This window comes from Manis pentadactyla, chromosome 4 (assembly GCF_030020395.1).
Source record: "Manis pentadactyla isolate mManPen7 chromosome 4, mManPen7.hap1, whole genome shotgun sequence".
In the NCBI taxonomy this organism is placed as follows: Eukaryota; Metazoa; Chordata; class Mammalia; order Pholidota; family Manidae; genus Manis; species Manis pentadactyla.
In genome coordinates this window covers 50,775,781-50,792,212 of record NC_080022.1, presented here as the reverse complement: position 1 = coordinate 50,792,212, position 16,432 = coordinate 50,775,781, and the positions used below count along the sequence as shown (strand labels likewise).

The following is a 16,432-nucleotide window of genomic DNA, read 5'->3' as shown; positions in this document are numbered from 1 at the left end:
TAAAATATATTTTTAAATGAGGAAAGCAAATTAGTTATTTCAAAAATATGCTAGGGTTCAGACTAAGTCAGAATCAGCTGTATTTTTCAGGGTTGTATTTTTAATTCTCTCATGATAAATTAATATTCTATTTTAATAGGTTAGTTCAAAAGATTATGGAAAGGCCATCATTCAAGTGGGCTTTACCTATGACAAACAAGAACTCTGTTACTTTAGTTAATAACCATGTTTTTAACATGAAAACTTCATAAGTGTAATCAACTAACAAAAGTAACATAAAATAATTATTACTTAAAGGATTGGAACTAGACAGTCAAATCAATTGCAGTCAGTCTTGCAATCACATCATTGTTTCCAGTATTAATAGCTCTGTAACTACAGTTAACCACTAACTGATTTAAGTTTTAAAACACATACAGTACTCTTTCAAATGTTTCCCTAGATTTTTGAACTTACATTGGTTCTAACTCCCACTAATTTTGTTTTGATATAAAATTAAAAGGAGTTTCATCACTTCTGGTTGACATTAATTTTTCTCCTATGATCAAAAGCATAATAATCTCTTTCCTAACAAGTGCAGAGATGGTCAAATTGGAGTCCTCATCTAAAAACTCCCCTCACCACACAGAAGAATATTTATTTCCCTTATGCAATTTTAAGCCAATAAATTTAAAAACACCCAGTTTAGAAGGTAGTATCAATACCTTCTGACGATATAGTAATATAAGCAAACAAAACACATAGTAACACATTTTAAAGCAAAAAGAGTGAATATAGGTTTCTTCAGTAAGTTGTAGTAAGAGAAATAAAGCTATATGTTCCCATGAAAAGATATAACTTTACCTGAGCCATTTGTTGAATGACTGAGTTGAAGTTTTCATTTCCTGACTTAGGGTTCCAAGGAAATAACCCAGACACAGTCAAGTTATTAGAGGACCTGTGGGCATTCCCGTTAGTAATGGCACTATCCGTAAACACTAATAAACCTTTCTTAGAAAAATCAAAGTTGACTGAACAACCTGAGGGTATATGGTTGAGCTGTTGGAGACAAAAACAGAGATACATCAACAGAAACCTTCAGAAAAGAAATTATTTCTATTTATTATATTTTCCCCATCACATACATAACATACATGTTAAATATATACACATGAGAGAGATAAGGTACAAATACATATCTGTGTGTTTATGAGGCTGTATTTTACTTAGTATCACACAAAATGTTTAATAGCTTAAAATGCATTGTTTCCTGCCTTCTATCATTACCTCAAATTAATAGCATGTAAAACAGTTCATTCCCACTTCCCATACACAGATACATCCAGTCATGTAAGCATGTAAGCAAGACACTGAGCCCTTCTGCATTTATCTGCTTTTCCATGTGGGGAACCACAAAAGATCCAAGGTAGTATACAAGAAAAATAACATTACATGTTTATCAGTGTTTGCTTTAGCACTTATCCTCACATATTATCTCCTCTAATCCTTATAACAGCTCTATGAGACACTACTACTCCATTTTGTGAACATGAAAACAGAAACACACAGGCGTTAAGTACTTTCTCAAGATTAGTAGTAAATGAGATGCAGAGCAACTTAAACATTAGTTTAAAAAAAGGTGGCTTGGAGGTAAAAGGGGAGAAATCTATAATTATGGAGAGTAGGAAAATAGTAGTTAATTTAAAAATATCATTAGCTAATACAAGTGCCAACACAGTGGAGTAAAGGTAACGTCAGAACAAACGTCAACAGGACCTCATAGACAAAATCAACTGTAAACTATATAAATCTAAAAGATGTTACTATGGTGGAGTGGTTGGCTACATCCACTCTTTGTCCAGTAAGAGTGATAGATCTGTAGAGAGCTTTCTAATTTCTATTGTTATCAATAGCATTCACTGTTGTAATATGGGACTCCTTTCATGGCCAAAGACTGCAGGAAGCTAACTTTCAAAATGGGGAGTGTCAAAATTACAGTATAAATTCTGATCTAGAGAGAGAAATTCACAGAAAGATATATGTGCAGAGTTAATCCTTAATTAGTTATTAAAAAAATCACTTGCTCTATATATTTATGGGCAGACTTTTGGTTCATCAGACAAAAAATATTTTTCCCAAATTTTGCTAGTTTTCACTTACTCTGCTAAATATCTCAGTTACATTTAAAAGTTTGCCCAAATTTAATCTATAGAGTAACTACTCAAGCTCAACATCTAAAATAGATCATTTACAATCAGTTTAGAACCCTGAAACACAGCAACCAAGATGACAGCTAAAACTATTTTACATCACTCTAAATAGAGGTGCACTGTATCCTATAATTCAACAACCATGTATTTAGAGCCTGCAAGAGTCCATGTACTATGCTAAATGTAGCAGAGGAAATACAGATAAATATTAAAACACCAAGTGTACTGCTTCCAAGGATTTTCTAATCAGAATGCTCATGATGTTTGGTATTTATTTGATAATTATTTGATAAATATTTGATAATTGAGAGGTATAAATAATGTGCTACAAGGTCATGATCACTTTTTGCTAGAAAACAGACTTCATGACAAAAATATATTTAAGCTAAACACTATCTTATAATTTTGAAGAAAATGTTAAGAATTCTCAAGGCATCTGACCTTTACATATTTAATTACAAGAACCATATTCCAAAGCCAAACATAAAATTGATTATTAATATTTTTAAAGTATCCATGCCAATGCTACTCATATGTCAAAAGTCCCAATATACTCCCTTTGCTGAACTAAAAGTAGTTAGAGACAGTTTACCTCTGTCTCTATCTCCTTCTATCTTTGCTGCTTTGGATCTGTCAATACGGAAAACCCTGATGGGTAATTTACCTGCCCCTTTAGTTGCTTGATGGACTGCTGAAGTGTGAGTATCTGGTTGAAGAGCGGACTCTTCAGTGTCTCATAAAACATAGACAGCTTCTCATTCTGTGATGTGTCACCTTTCTCTTGCAATTTCATTTTCAGGCGATCAAGAACTTGCAGGACCTGCAGTTTATCTTGTTTGAAGAAAGATAATCAGTGTACAAGTTAAATCCCATCTTATAGTCCATTTTTGAATCATTAATTTAGTGATAGAAGTATATATCTAGTATACCTGTAGCAGGATTTTCAGGCATTTTGAATTATTGTCTTCAATAACTTCTAAAGAAACCTAAAAAAAAAAAATTTTAAGTACAAAAGATGATTTTCCATTAGTATGTATACATATATATATATACATGTCTCTAGTCCCATTGAAAGTTAAAAAAAAAATCTCAAGAACAGTCTTCATCAAAAGACTTCACTCTGGAAATTCAAACTTAAGCCATAATGAGGACCTACTATATACCCACTAAGATGTCTAAAACTAGAAAACAAAACAACAGACAGTACTAAGTGCTGACAAAAATGTGAAGCAACTGGAACTCTCATATGTTGCAAGTAGGAATATAAAATGGTACAACACTTCAGAAAATTGTTTGGCAGTTTCTTATAAAGTTAAAAATGCACTTACTATATGACCCAGAACTTCTGCTGCTAAATACTTACCCAAGAAAAATGAAAATGTATGACCACAAAAGACCTGTACATGAATGTTCATAGTATTTTTATTTACAAAAGCCCAAATCCAGGAAAACCCAAATATCTAATAACAAATGAATGCATAAACAAGTTATGGTACATAAACATAATAGGATACTCAGAAATAAAAAGGAAAAAAGTTACACATGATGAAACATTGAGGGAAAGAAACTAGACAAAAAAGGATACAAACTATATGATTCCATTCATATGAAGTTTGATCTATACTTTAGATGAATTTACCTGGGCAGGGTGAAAAGGAGTTGACTGAGGAGGGATTTGAGGGAGATTTCTGGGGTGATAAAAATGTTCCATGTTTTGAATGAGGTATTGTTTATGCAGACATACATGCTTGTCAAAATTCACTGAACTATATCTTTTAAATTAGTATGTTTTACTATATGTAAATTATACTTTGACTTTTCAAGTTTTTTTTTTTTAAAGGATTCTGGGCTAGAAAAAGAACATCCAAATTAAGTGACCAAGAAGATTTTTAGAGATTAGAAAGAAAATCTCCAGCTGCACAAATGATCCCATACTCTTACTAGTAACCTAAGAGTCTCCAAGGCAACCACCCAATATGGCATTTTCTAGGATAATGTGTTTTAATTCCAGTGATTTGCTGAAGCCAGCCTAAAATATAATGTAACTAAAACTAAAGAGTCAACAAACCTTTGCTATGAGGCAAGTGTCCCTTCCACGGTGGTCATTTTTACCAGTGGTACACTGTTGCAATGAACCATCAAATAAATATGAGTAACAGAGTCAAAATTTTCTGGTGTCAACCCTGGATACAGATTCTGAATTGAGATTTTTATCTTCTAATTCAAGGCCATTAAGTAAGAAAGCATATTAAAAACAAGTAAGGAATGCCATTGGCATTGATAAAAGGTCCATGTATGGCATCCCAATGTTCACTGAATTCAGTAAAAACTACCACAAGAACTGCTGAATAGAGCATCATAGAAACACTTCCAATGTGCTAGGCGTCTCAACTGTGCAATTCTTACAGCTACCCATTGACAGGTAACTGAATAACAGGACAGTCACAATGGCTCTGTCCTATTGTATAGCAACATAGGCCCCAAAAGACTGACAAGAGCAGCTTTGTGGTCATTAACGTATCAACCTCTTTGAATCAAAGAGTACAAGCTAAAACTATGAGATGCTATATTTTACTCTCAGATCAGCTTTGTTTTTTAATCAATGGTAGCCTCTACTCTAGATGTCACTGAAAAATAGGTGGGAATATAATTTTGCATAATCTTTTAGGAGAACAATTTAGCAGTATCTATCAATATATTAAATTACGTCCTCTTTGACCCAGAATATCCACTTCTGAGTGTTTCTTCGAAAGAAATATTTAAAAAAGGGCACACGGATGAATGTACAAGGGTATTTACTGCATTGTTTTTAATAACAAAACCCCCAGAAAAACTAAACTCTAAAAGCAGTCATTAAAATAATAAAGTAGGTCTGAATGTATTGAAATGGGAATGGTAGGGAAATGGTTAACAGCAAGCATGTGGCTCACTCCTTCAGCTAGAGATTCCCAGCTCCATACCAGACCTCCTTGCTAACACCCTAAAGGTTTTAATAGATAACAGAGTCCTTCATTTTAAAATGTCAGGAAATACCTGATCTGTCTTCATTGCTTTTTGTAAGTAATCTGAGAATGTATGGATTTATGGGGCATGGCTGGCTGGAAGATGGGAGATAATCACACAGACATTTTCTATTTGTGTAACTAAAGGAGTATAAAACTCAGGATTCCCTAAACAAGAAAGGCATCCTTTGAGAAAAATGTTTCTGTATATATTAGAACTTGTGTGGTATCCCAAAACAAAAAAATCTATCCTAAGGTTAAATTTTACTCCTGTAAACAAATTTTAAAATTGCAGTAAAAGTCTGTAAGTACATTTATAAATGACTTGATGCCAATCAGTATGTAAACAGGTATTTTAAGCATGTAGAAAAAAGTGACATTGTTTGGAAACTGTGCCTTCTGGCTGGGTGCTCCTACAGCAAGGAAGTTCCATGCCTGGCTCCTGTGCACCCCTCCTGCTTGTAATGTTTGAATCTTGAGTAAGGTTTGGTGCTGAGTAAGATCTCACATTCACATGAGTATGCTTTGACAATTCAACCCTTTGTGTTAAAACAGGAACATTATCTAATATACACAATTGAATAGTTAAAACAGTTTCAGGATATGTGCATTATTTTCCCTTTTGTAAGAAAAAAATCCTTGTGTGTGTAGGTGTGGGGAAAATTAAAGTTCCTATGGCCAGTAACCTCACCTGAACCTGAACGACTTGATGATGTAACTGGCCTGCTGCTAGGCTACTGCTTCCACACCCGTAGGTAATGAGCTATTACTGACTGAGTCACTATATAAAGAGCTCTGCCCAGCGCTCTGGGCGGAGGCAGAGACAAGGAGGATTACAGACATAATTCTAGTGCTCGACATATCGCTGGGAGCACAAGCAGGGTAATAAACCCTTTTAACCCAAGAACGTTCTATTGTCATTCCTCTGTCTCACTGACTCCATAGTAAACTTGCCCCGGGCTGAAACCCATTGGCAAGACAGTAAGTTTCTAGATTTAGTAAGACAGTCTATTTAATAATAGTGATTATGTACTCCTAGAAAGTGCAAGTGGGAATGGAGAGGTGAAAAATTACTTTTACTTCACAGATTTTAGTGTTGTTTGAACTTCATTTAAAAAACATATATTAATTTTATAACTTTATAACTTAAAAAATAAAAGGGAAGTGTGCACCGTATGCTAAGAGAGCTCATAAAGGGAGTGTGACTAGCCCTGCCCAGGGAAGTTTGAGAAAGCTGGAATGACAATACCTTAGAAACCTCTCTGATAAAAGAACAAGAACAGGGTGTAAAAACTGTGACCTTTTGTCCACATTTGCCTATGGTAGTCTCCAGTTACCCAGTATCATTATTCACAGTGCTCCATTTCACTCTCAAAAGCGCCCCAGTCTGAAGGACAGATACGGCTGCCTAGGTCAGTGGTTCTCAAATTTGAGCATGCATCAGATCCATCTGGAGGGTTTGCTGCTGGCATCCACAGCCAGTGTTTCTGATTCTGCAGGCCTGAGAAGAGTCAGGAGAACTGGCTTTTCTAACAAAGTTCCCATGAGGTCTTGCTGCTGCTGGCCTAGAGGCCACAATTTAGAGAACTACTGCATACAGGTGTAAAGGTGCATGACTTTCTGTGAGAATAACTAGGTTTAAATGACCTAGTGTAAAGTCTCTAAAAATAGCAGAAATTAAAAAGTAGTTTAGGTTGGTGTTACTCTAAGTGTGGAGTACACTGTGAACTGATGCTTAGCCCACAAAATGTTAAGTACCAAAACTGGGAATAAGCACTTAGAAACCATGCAATGTGGCAGAGTAATGTATATCTATTAAATTTAGTAGTAAAAAAGCTTCACTTACCTTCTATTTCCTTTTTATATTTCATTTTTTTAACAATTATTTTTCTAATAATTTGTTTTACAGAAATATCAGTCCTTGAAAGACGAGGGGGGAATCCCTGATCTTTTACCACTGATAGTCTGAGAAGCCCTGATCTGATAGACTTTGAGACGGTCCTTGTAAATAATAGTAAGTAGCTAAGCCGACTGGTCTTTATCCTGTAAGCAACAGGAAGTAATTAAAGGCTTTTAAGTAGGGAAGTATTGAGTCCAGATTTCTATTTAAAAAGGTAATTCTGGTAATAGGATAGATTAGTGGTCTTCAAACTTTTTCAAATACACATTCCCATCAGCAAAAATATATTGACCACTCACCTTAATTTATTTTGTATAGTTATAAACATATACTACTATTTTTACTTGTGATGTGTGTTTTAAAACATACTTACATTAGAAAGACCCTGAGAGTAAGGTAAAAACTAAAAAGCAAGGTCTTATTGTCATCTTCCTACCTTTCCAATGGATCATCCTGTACACTTTGGAAACCATGATGGGTGGAGTACCCTCGGTAAGGGTTAAGGGTAGAACTGGGGGTCGTCCAACCCACTGACTCATATTTAATAAAGGCCAAACAATGTCCACAAAGCAGGCCTGGAAAATTACTGCAAGTCCATGGTGTGAGGTAATATCTAGGGAAGGGAACTGAAGTCTAAGACTTTAAGAAGACAGAAGGAAGAAATGCAATACCTCTACAGCAGAACATCCAGCAAGCAGCACACACACAGGCTAAATGGAACTCATGTCTCACTTACGGTCATAGGAAATCCTCAGCCAAACAACTTCAACCTATTTGGGCTAAAAAACTAACAGCTGCTCACAGCAGCTCATAGAAGAAAAATTACCAGTTTTGTTTAAACATGGTATTGCTGAGTCTAACTTGTCACAGATAGATTACCTATAATTGGTCAGAGTTCAGACATCACAATTCCACACAGTGCTGCTGTCCTCATGGAGTACAGCCTCCAGAGAACAAGTACTTCATTACATTTAGCAGTTTCTATTCCATAACTGATCAAGAGAGTTTGTGCCATGAATTTTTCATGTCTGGTTCAGTATAGGACTTGACTGAAGGAAAGTATTGTAATATTGTGGCTTTTTAAAAAAAATACCCATGCCCTTTTTAGCTATCACCAATTAATGGAATATTTGGAAAAATGCTATGCAGAGATAAAAATTTGACTTAAATTCTGAGTCATACCTCATTTATCTCCTTAACAATGTGTTACCATCTCCATTTTGCATATGCAGAAAAGTTCCTACAATTTCAAATAACAAGGGGGAAAGTGCTTTGAAAAAAGTAGTAACAGAGGAAGACAGCCTAGAGGCCACTGAGGGGGTTTAATTTCACCCTGGGGAGAGGGAAAGTCAACTGTTAATGACTCAGCAGGTAACTTCTTTGAAGATGAGAGTCAGATATTTCAAATCTTCAACAGAGAGGGAATACTTGTCACCCTGACCCTCAACATCCACTTAACTCATCTCCCCCTACAACTACACTCTGTCCTGGAGCTTAGTAACTCCATAGGAAACTGCCTTTCTCAAGACAGAAGTCCTACCAAAGCCCCTATGATCAAAGTACACCCATCAACTAGAGGCTAAAGATAAATGAAAACTGGTCTGCTCTTGAAAGGCTGCAGACCTGGGCCTGAAAGCTATCTACAAACCAGGCAAGGTGAGCAGAACACCAAAGCAAAAGGCAAGCCTTTGTTTTGTTTTATTGAGTAAGACCAACATTAGAGAATACTCACGTCACAGAGATCTTACTAACTTTTAATCACAAGGCAGCTTCACAAATGCATGCTATCAATATAGGCAAAATTCAAATCTGATATTCTTAAAACACACTTTATTTACAGTATTATTGTTTGGCAGTTTTTAAACTATATAAACGGTGATCATATAGTATATTTACCCCCAGCAATTTGTTTTAGCTCAACTTTACCTTTTTAAGATTTAGTAATGATATACACAACTCCTCTTCATTCACTGTAACTACTAAATAATCTACTGTACAAATACATGATTTACCTACCCAGTTTCCTGTTGATGAGCATTTAGATTGTTTCCCATTGGTCACTAACACAAAAAAAGGAACAGAACTAAGTATCCACTTTGATAATCAACTTTTTTCCAATAGACTCAATAACCAATTCTTGAAATAAGGGAGATTCTATTGCCTATGAGTTTTGAAATCATAGAGACCTAGGTTCTACTCCTGGGACCAGCTCTGTGTTCTCATAGCCAATCGTTTAAATCTCCTTACACCTCAGTTTCCTCATTTCTAAAACAGAGTTAATAAAAATTACTAACATTTACAGTTGAAAGGACTAAATAAGATATTATAAAGCACTTGGGCTGGCACAAGGTACATATTCAATAAACAGTAACTACTATTATTAACAACATATCTTTTCAGGAAAAATTATTTAAGATATTTTAGGAGCTTTAAAAAAGCTAATAATAAATTATTTTAGCTGAGATTTTGCTGTATAACCAATAACGATTATCTCTCATAAGACTGCGCAACAAAAATTTTCACCAATGCAATGAATACAAAGGGGTGTGGGACGTGGGAAGGCCTATAACTTGGGAATTAAGAAAATCAGTTTATAAATAAGAATGCGAGTGCTTCAATAACTAAACTCTTTTAAGGATAAACATACTTGTTCTGAATCCTAATCCAGTGCTGCTCAATAGAAACATAATGAGAGCCACATATATTTTTTCTAGTAGCCACACAAAAAGGCAAAAAGAAACAGATAAAATTAGGTTTAATATTTTACTTAACCCAATATATACAAAACATTTCAATATATAAGTACTATAAAAAAAACTAATGAAGTATTTTAGACTTTTACATTAAATTTTCAAAATCTGATGTGTATTGTACATTTACAGCACATCTCAAACCCAACAAGCCCTATTTCAAGTGCCTAATAGTCATACCTGCAAGTGACTAACCATGATTACAATGCAGTTTTAACCTACACCTTTTCAGAAAGGTCCCTGTACAGTGTTTTTAGCAAAGACTTTTATCACCTAATACCCTCTAAGCTTTTTATCAAAGTAACTATCAGAGTGAGAACACACATAAATTTGAATTACTCTCAATAAAAGTAGCACAGCCCCATATTATTATCAAAATTAAACACCACAGTGGAGGAGCAAAAAGTGGGAGAATAATGGCTTACAGTTTACAAAGACATTCTTGAACATTCATTTCAACCTCCCCAAAACTCAGTAATGTAGATCCTATATAAACGGGATACACAGAGGACCAGAGTAAGTGACTTGCCAAGAGTTATATGGTAGGTGGACCAAATTCCATGTCTCCAAACTCCACAGGCTGCAGAGTTGGACAAATGCAAAAAATAAGTGGGCTCTACATCTTTAGCATAGATTTATCCTGATTACTAAAAGGAAGGGTACTGAAGGCTCTACATTTCTCTCCATTTGCACCAGAACCTAAAATGAGGGCTTTAAAAGGAATCCAAATCCACACAAAACAGTATGAAAACAACATAGTAATGTTCAAGCAATCTCAAATATTAAGGTGAAATGATCCTGTTTCTGAAAAAAACAAGCTGAACAAAGTCTTAAGTAAATAAACCCCGCTTTGGCTTCTCCAACCCAATATATTTTTGTTAAACTTGAACAAGTAAATTCACACTGCTTGGTGTTGAGCTTAAGGATAATTATTAAGGGTTTTTAAGTAAAAATGCAATTACAAGGATTACTGAATGCTGAACCCTTTTCAGAATCACGAGGTTCTAAAAGTGAAATCACTATGGGAGAATAAGGATTTTCTTTTTAAGAATACTAACTGTAAAATAGATCCTAATTTTACTAGTGGTTTTCTTCAATGGTATGTGGGTGTGTGTGCTTTTAGCTCCTTTTCTTAAAATTCCAATTTTTCTGGAATGTTAGCTTTATAGTTATAAAAATACTAATAAATACACGAGTTGAACTTACTAAGGCATTTTTAAACACAGATGAGGGCTTGATAGTTTCTTTTCAACTTATTTTTCTGATTGCAAGCTCATCTTAAGTGACTGTTAACAAGGATCTCAAATTAGCAAGGGCAAATCTCTTTCAGAATTCAAGTTTAAAGAGCTCCGACAGTTATTAACTTTCTAATATTTTAAAATTTTAAGAACTGTTATAAAGGCCCTTAACATCAAGCTCATTTTAGCCTAAAGTCACAATCTCATCTAACTTTTCTGATGCTGTAAAATGAACTGATTTGAGTTTTTACCCCATCTCCACCCTAGCCTTTCTCTTGAAATATGAGTGCAAATGAAGTGGCAGCCAATAGGAGCTTAGGCAGTCTAGAATGTGGTATTACCATCCGTGGTGTAACTAGGATTTATCTTACCCCTCCCAATCACGGAGACACACCGGTAAACTATCTTAATTCAAATTCAACGTGATAAGAGCCATCTGGAGATAAGACAAAGTGCCAAATGAACAGTCCCGGGGGGAGATTAATTCGGCCTCCTAGGTGTGCCCGGGAAGCTGGGGCGGACTTGAAAATGCTTTCCTGAGCTTGACTTAAAGCAGGAATTCAGTGATTTTCCCAAAGGCTGGAGGTCTGAGTACTTTTCGCCTGGTCCTCCTCACTTACTAAGTGAGGCTAGCAGAGCCCAGGCCTGACCGCGCCGGCCCGGGAACTCGGCTACGTGACCACCAGGCGCCCGCATGGGGCTGGGGAGCCAAGTCGCCCCTCGGCTGACCTGTTCACACCTTTCACTGTCACGGGTTGAGGCATGGCTCCGCCCAGCTCTGGGGGCGACGCGCAGGCACCGATCTGGGTGCAAAATTTGATCCCTGCCCCTCCCGGAACAAAAGTTGAACCGAGATATGAGGGCCGGCAGGGCCTGCCGAGGCGAGGCGGCCCCGCGCCGGTGGCCTCCCGCGAGCACTACACCGAGGGGTGGGGACCGGGAGGGGTAACCTGGGCCCGCTTCGGGAGGACCGCGCCCCGCACCCTCCGCGGGCCCGGCCCCACACCCGGCGGCGCCCTCCATCTCCGCGTCCACCTCCTCCCAGGGGGCGGGCGGAGGGCGCGCCGGGGCCGGGGAGGCAGGCTGCGGACGCCGGAGGAAGAGCTGCCCGGGGCCGGCCGCGAGGCGCAGGGACGCCGCGGCACAGCGCGCGCCCGCACAGCCGGGCCCCCGCTTTACCTGGTGCGGCGGAGGCGCGGGTAGGCGCCCGGCGCGGGCGGGCTGACTCGGCGTCGGCCCTGCCTCACCTGGGCGGAAGTAGGAGGCCCAGGGTGACCGCGCCTCACCTGGCAGGCCTTCGCCACGCACCGGCCCTCCCCGCCCGGGGCGGGGCGCAGGGGTGGCGCGCGGCGGGCGGGGGCGGCGGGAAGTGACTCCGGGAGGGAACGTGCGGCGGGGGCTTCTCTACTTTCTGCAGGTGAAGTTCAGCTGAGCGAGGAAGGGTTAAAGAGCCTGAAAAGGTGGGGGCAGCGGCGCTAACGGGGTGGGGAGATCCGGCTGGACAGGTGGGGTAGGAGGGCTGGGCGGAGAGCGAGACCCAAGATCGAGGAAATGAACGGAAATGGATGAGAGGATTGGTCAAATAGACATTCACCCCTCATTGTCGCTTTCCTTTCCCGTTCTATCATCCTTCCCTTGAGTTTTGATTATCCACTGACCCAACAGAAAATTATGTGAAGTATAACTGGGGGTTATTATTCGTTTCTCGTTTGGTGAAGGAAAGGAAAGGAACAAATTTAGCATTATTTGCCCATAATATGCCGAGGGCTAGTTAGTGCATGACCTCATTACTCTGTGAAGAAACTTAGGAAGAAACTGCGCCCCTGACAAGTGATTTGCCCAAACTTTAGGACCCAGACGGGATCTTCTGACTCTTAAGTCCAGTACTGACTTCGCTATACATTTTAACATTTTTATTCTTAAAATCATAACTTTGAGGAAGATCTGTGTGAAACCTACAGTGGCATTGTTCCACTCTCTTTAATATAACTGATTAGAATTTTGATGATAGGCCTTTTACTTTGTCCACTAGGGTCCAAACATTAAAGACAAAGAGAATCAATCTTCAAGTACGTATTCATTGAATAAAGGCAGCATTGTTAAGCACTGTGGTTGACTCTGTAAACTGCCAAAAATGAGATACTTGTCCTCAAGGAAGATAAGGCATATATAAAAAACAACTTCGACATAAAGATATCTAAGATCAGACACTTGCACTTTATATCGTTATTGTTAGTTTGCTTGTTTTAAAGGAATTATCACTTGTTAGCCCTGGTAAAAAGATATCACATTTCAGCGTGGCCCATACTTCTTTGGAACTATTGAGGGAAATAAATTTACACAATAACTTAAATTACCAAGTAGAATTAAGCCGGAATTTTCACAAAGATATCTATTGTGCTTGTTGAAAGCATCAGTTAAGACAGAAATAGGTCTTAACGGGTGTTTGGGATTTGCCTAAGGTAAAACGTAAAAGGAAATGTTTCCCAAGTCAGGAGGGCAGCATATAACTGGAAGCCGATTATCTCAAAGCATCACCTGGCAAACACTGGGTCTCTAACATTTGATGATGGCTATGAACATAGCTCCCCTTTCTCAAATAATAATGTGACTTTGAATTGACCATGAAACAAAGTTCAAACTCCTATTCTTGGTATCCAAGGCCCTCTAAACTCCCCTCTTCTTGCTAACTCTTCAATCTAATCTACTTCACCTCTGCAAGATCTTTCTCTGGCCAACCAGGTCTGCTGTATGTCCATGGAATCGCTATACCATAGCTTTTCTACAGGTTGCTCATCCCCGTTCCCATGCCTGGAGTGTCCATAAGCCCTACCCTTCCCCCAAGGCTAATCTCAAAAGTCTCACCTCTTAGGAGAAGCTGCCTGCATGATTACTCCCCCAAATATCCATCTCCACCACACTTAATCTATTTTCTCTGCATTTCTGCCTTGTTAATGTAAGCTTCCCTTGGGCTTTTATCGGGAATTAAAAAAAAATATTTTTATTCAATACATTTTGCACAGTTTTTTATTTTTTTAACCTCTGAGAAGCCTCAAGAGTGTCTTATTCATAGAATGATGATTAACACAATTTTTTTAGAACACATCTCTGAAGTTAGAAGATGTGAACTTGAATCCTGACTCCACCTAAAATATGTGACTTTGGCAAGTTACTTAACCCTTTAATTCTCATTAGTGACACTGCTGAAACAGTGCTTATTTCACGTGGTAGTTTTGAAGGTTAAATGAAGGAATATGTATACTGTACATACCTGGCACCTAGGAAATTTTTGGTTAAAGAAGCAGCATATAGATGGAAATGAGCTTGCGAGACTGCTGACTAGAGCCAGGAAAAGCAGTAAATAAAACGAGGCTAGGGCCGATGGTGGAGGACCTGAAAATGCTACAGAGAACTTTAGGTTATAAGACTTTATCCTTTATCTCTAAGAAACTAAGAACTGAAAATTTTTAGTAGGACTTTATTTTTATTTTGTTTTTTAACATTTGATATTCGGTATTTATTTTTAAAAAGTTTTGAGCAGTTTTAGAATCACAGCAAAATTTCAAGGAAGATACAGATATTTCTTATATATCCCCTGGTCCCACACATGCATAGCCTCCCACATTATCAACATTCCCCTCCAGGGTGGTACATCTTTTGTAACTGATGAACATAGATGGACACATCATAACCACCCAAAGTCCATAGTTTACCTTAGGGCCACTCTTGGTGGTGTAAATTGTATATATTTGGACAACCCATGTATAATGGATTGTCATGTATACAGTAAGGGGCAGTACATGTATAAGGACATGTATCTACCATTATACTGTCATAGACAGTATTTTCACTGCCCTAAAAGCCCTCTGTGCTCTGCTTATTCATTCCTGCACCCCTCAACACCTGGAAACCACTACTCTTTTTACTGTCTCCATAGTTTTGCCTTTTCCAAAACGTTAGATAGTTGGAATCATACAGTAATAGCCTTTTCAGATTGGATTCTTTTACTTAGTAATAGGCATCTAAGGTTTTTCCATGTCTTCTCATGGCTTAATAGCTCATTTCTTTTTAGAACTGAATAATATTCCCTCATCTGGATGTGCCACAGTTTATGTATCTATTCACCTACTGAAGGACATCTTTGTTTCGGCAGTTATAGTAAGGTTGCTATAAACATCTGTTGGCAGTTTTGTGTGGACGTAAGTTTTCAGTTCCTTTGAATAAATAGCAAGGAGCTAAAATAGGAGTTAAATAAGATTTTGAATATGACATAAGGTTTTGTCTCTTTTTTTAATGAATGAATATGCTAGAGGCAGTATAAAAAATGGATTGACAAAGTTGGGGAGAGGGCCTAGAATCAAAAAGAGGAAGGGAGAAGCTACTATAGCAAAGTACATAGGAAACAATGAATACCTGAAACAGGGTGAAAATTCAGGATAAAAAAATGAATACTTAAAAATATCAGTTGCTTCTACCTACCACTTCAGCATTTTATTAAAAATAATAATAATAATAATAAGGGAGAAATGTGGGATTCACATATAAATCAAGTATAAAAATCAAACGAATAATCATATCTGACTTGATTGTTTATAGTTAATGATGCGTGATCAAAACCGAAAGTTTCTGTGATATGACTGCCCTTGCACTGTTCACCATGTAAGAACTTATTCACTATGTAAGAACTTGTTCACCATGTAAGAACTTGTTCGTTATGCTTCAGAAGATTGGAGACTGTTGAGAATTAGGCTTGGGGTTGATTAATGATTGTGCATTGAGTCCCCTATACAGAATTTTATTGTTGTTAACAACCATTTGATGAATAAATATGAGAGATGCCCTCTCAAAAAAAAAAATCAGTTGCTTACTGATTAGATAAACAGATTAAAGAAGAATAAAGCTGAAAACTGAAGTGCAAAAATAGTTCTAAGTTTTGAACCTGATAAAAAGGATATTGGTGGTGAAAGTAAGAAAAGCCAATTTGTTCTGTTTTGTTTTTTGAGAAGCAGGACTCTTGATAAAATCAGTTTTAAATCCTACATTTGATATTCAAGATGAAATGTACTTGGCATATAGTAGTCCTTACTAAGTACTGAGTCAAAGTTAATCTAATTGAGTTTTAGACAGTTAGATTAGTGTACCAAAAAGATACAATCAGAAATACTTGAGAGGACAGCACAAATGTAGTAGAATTCCAAATGCACAAAAGACTATAATAAAGATCAACCAGATCTCTGATACTTTTAATTTATCACCAGAGAAAAATATGGCCCATTGTAGCTCAAATAAAACAAATTTTGCAGGGTGACAGCCTTTACTCTCTTTTTCTGTCCTAACCATGGAAAGCAGGAGT

At 37.5% G+C, this 16,432-nt stretch overlaps 1 protein-coding gene across 8 annotated transcripts in view; it reads right to left on the bottom strand.

Moving 5' to 3' along the window:
* Positions 1 to 12,402, bottom strand: part of PATJ (PATJ crumbs cell polarity complex component) — a 392,045-nt gene extending 379,643 nt beyond the window's left edge. For 6 of the 8 annotated variants that reach the window (XM_057500269.1, XM_057500270.1, XM_036911260.2 and 3 more), the window contains exons 1-4: positions 12,259 to 12,401; positions 3,119 to 3,175; positions 2,854 to 3,020; positions 844 to 1,038 (exon numbers count right to left, since the gene is read on the bottom strand). In XM_057500269.1, the coding sequence (XP_057356252.1) occupies positions 844 to 1,038; positions 2,854 to 3,020; positions 3,119 to 3,140 (384 nt within the window). In that variant the 5' untranslated portion in view covers positions 3,141 to 3,175; positions 12,259 to 12,401. Of the gene's footprint in view, positions 1 to 843; positions 1,039 to 2,853; positions 3,021 to 3,118; positions 3,176 to 12,258 lie in introns of all 8 variants that reach the window. The other 2 variants (XM_057500268.1, XM_036911254.2) reach the window with 1 other exon arrangement.
* Between the last annotated feature and the right edge of the window lie 4,030 nt (positions 12,403 to 16,432).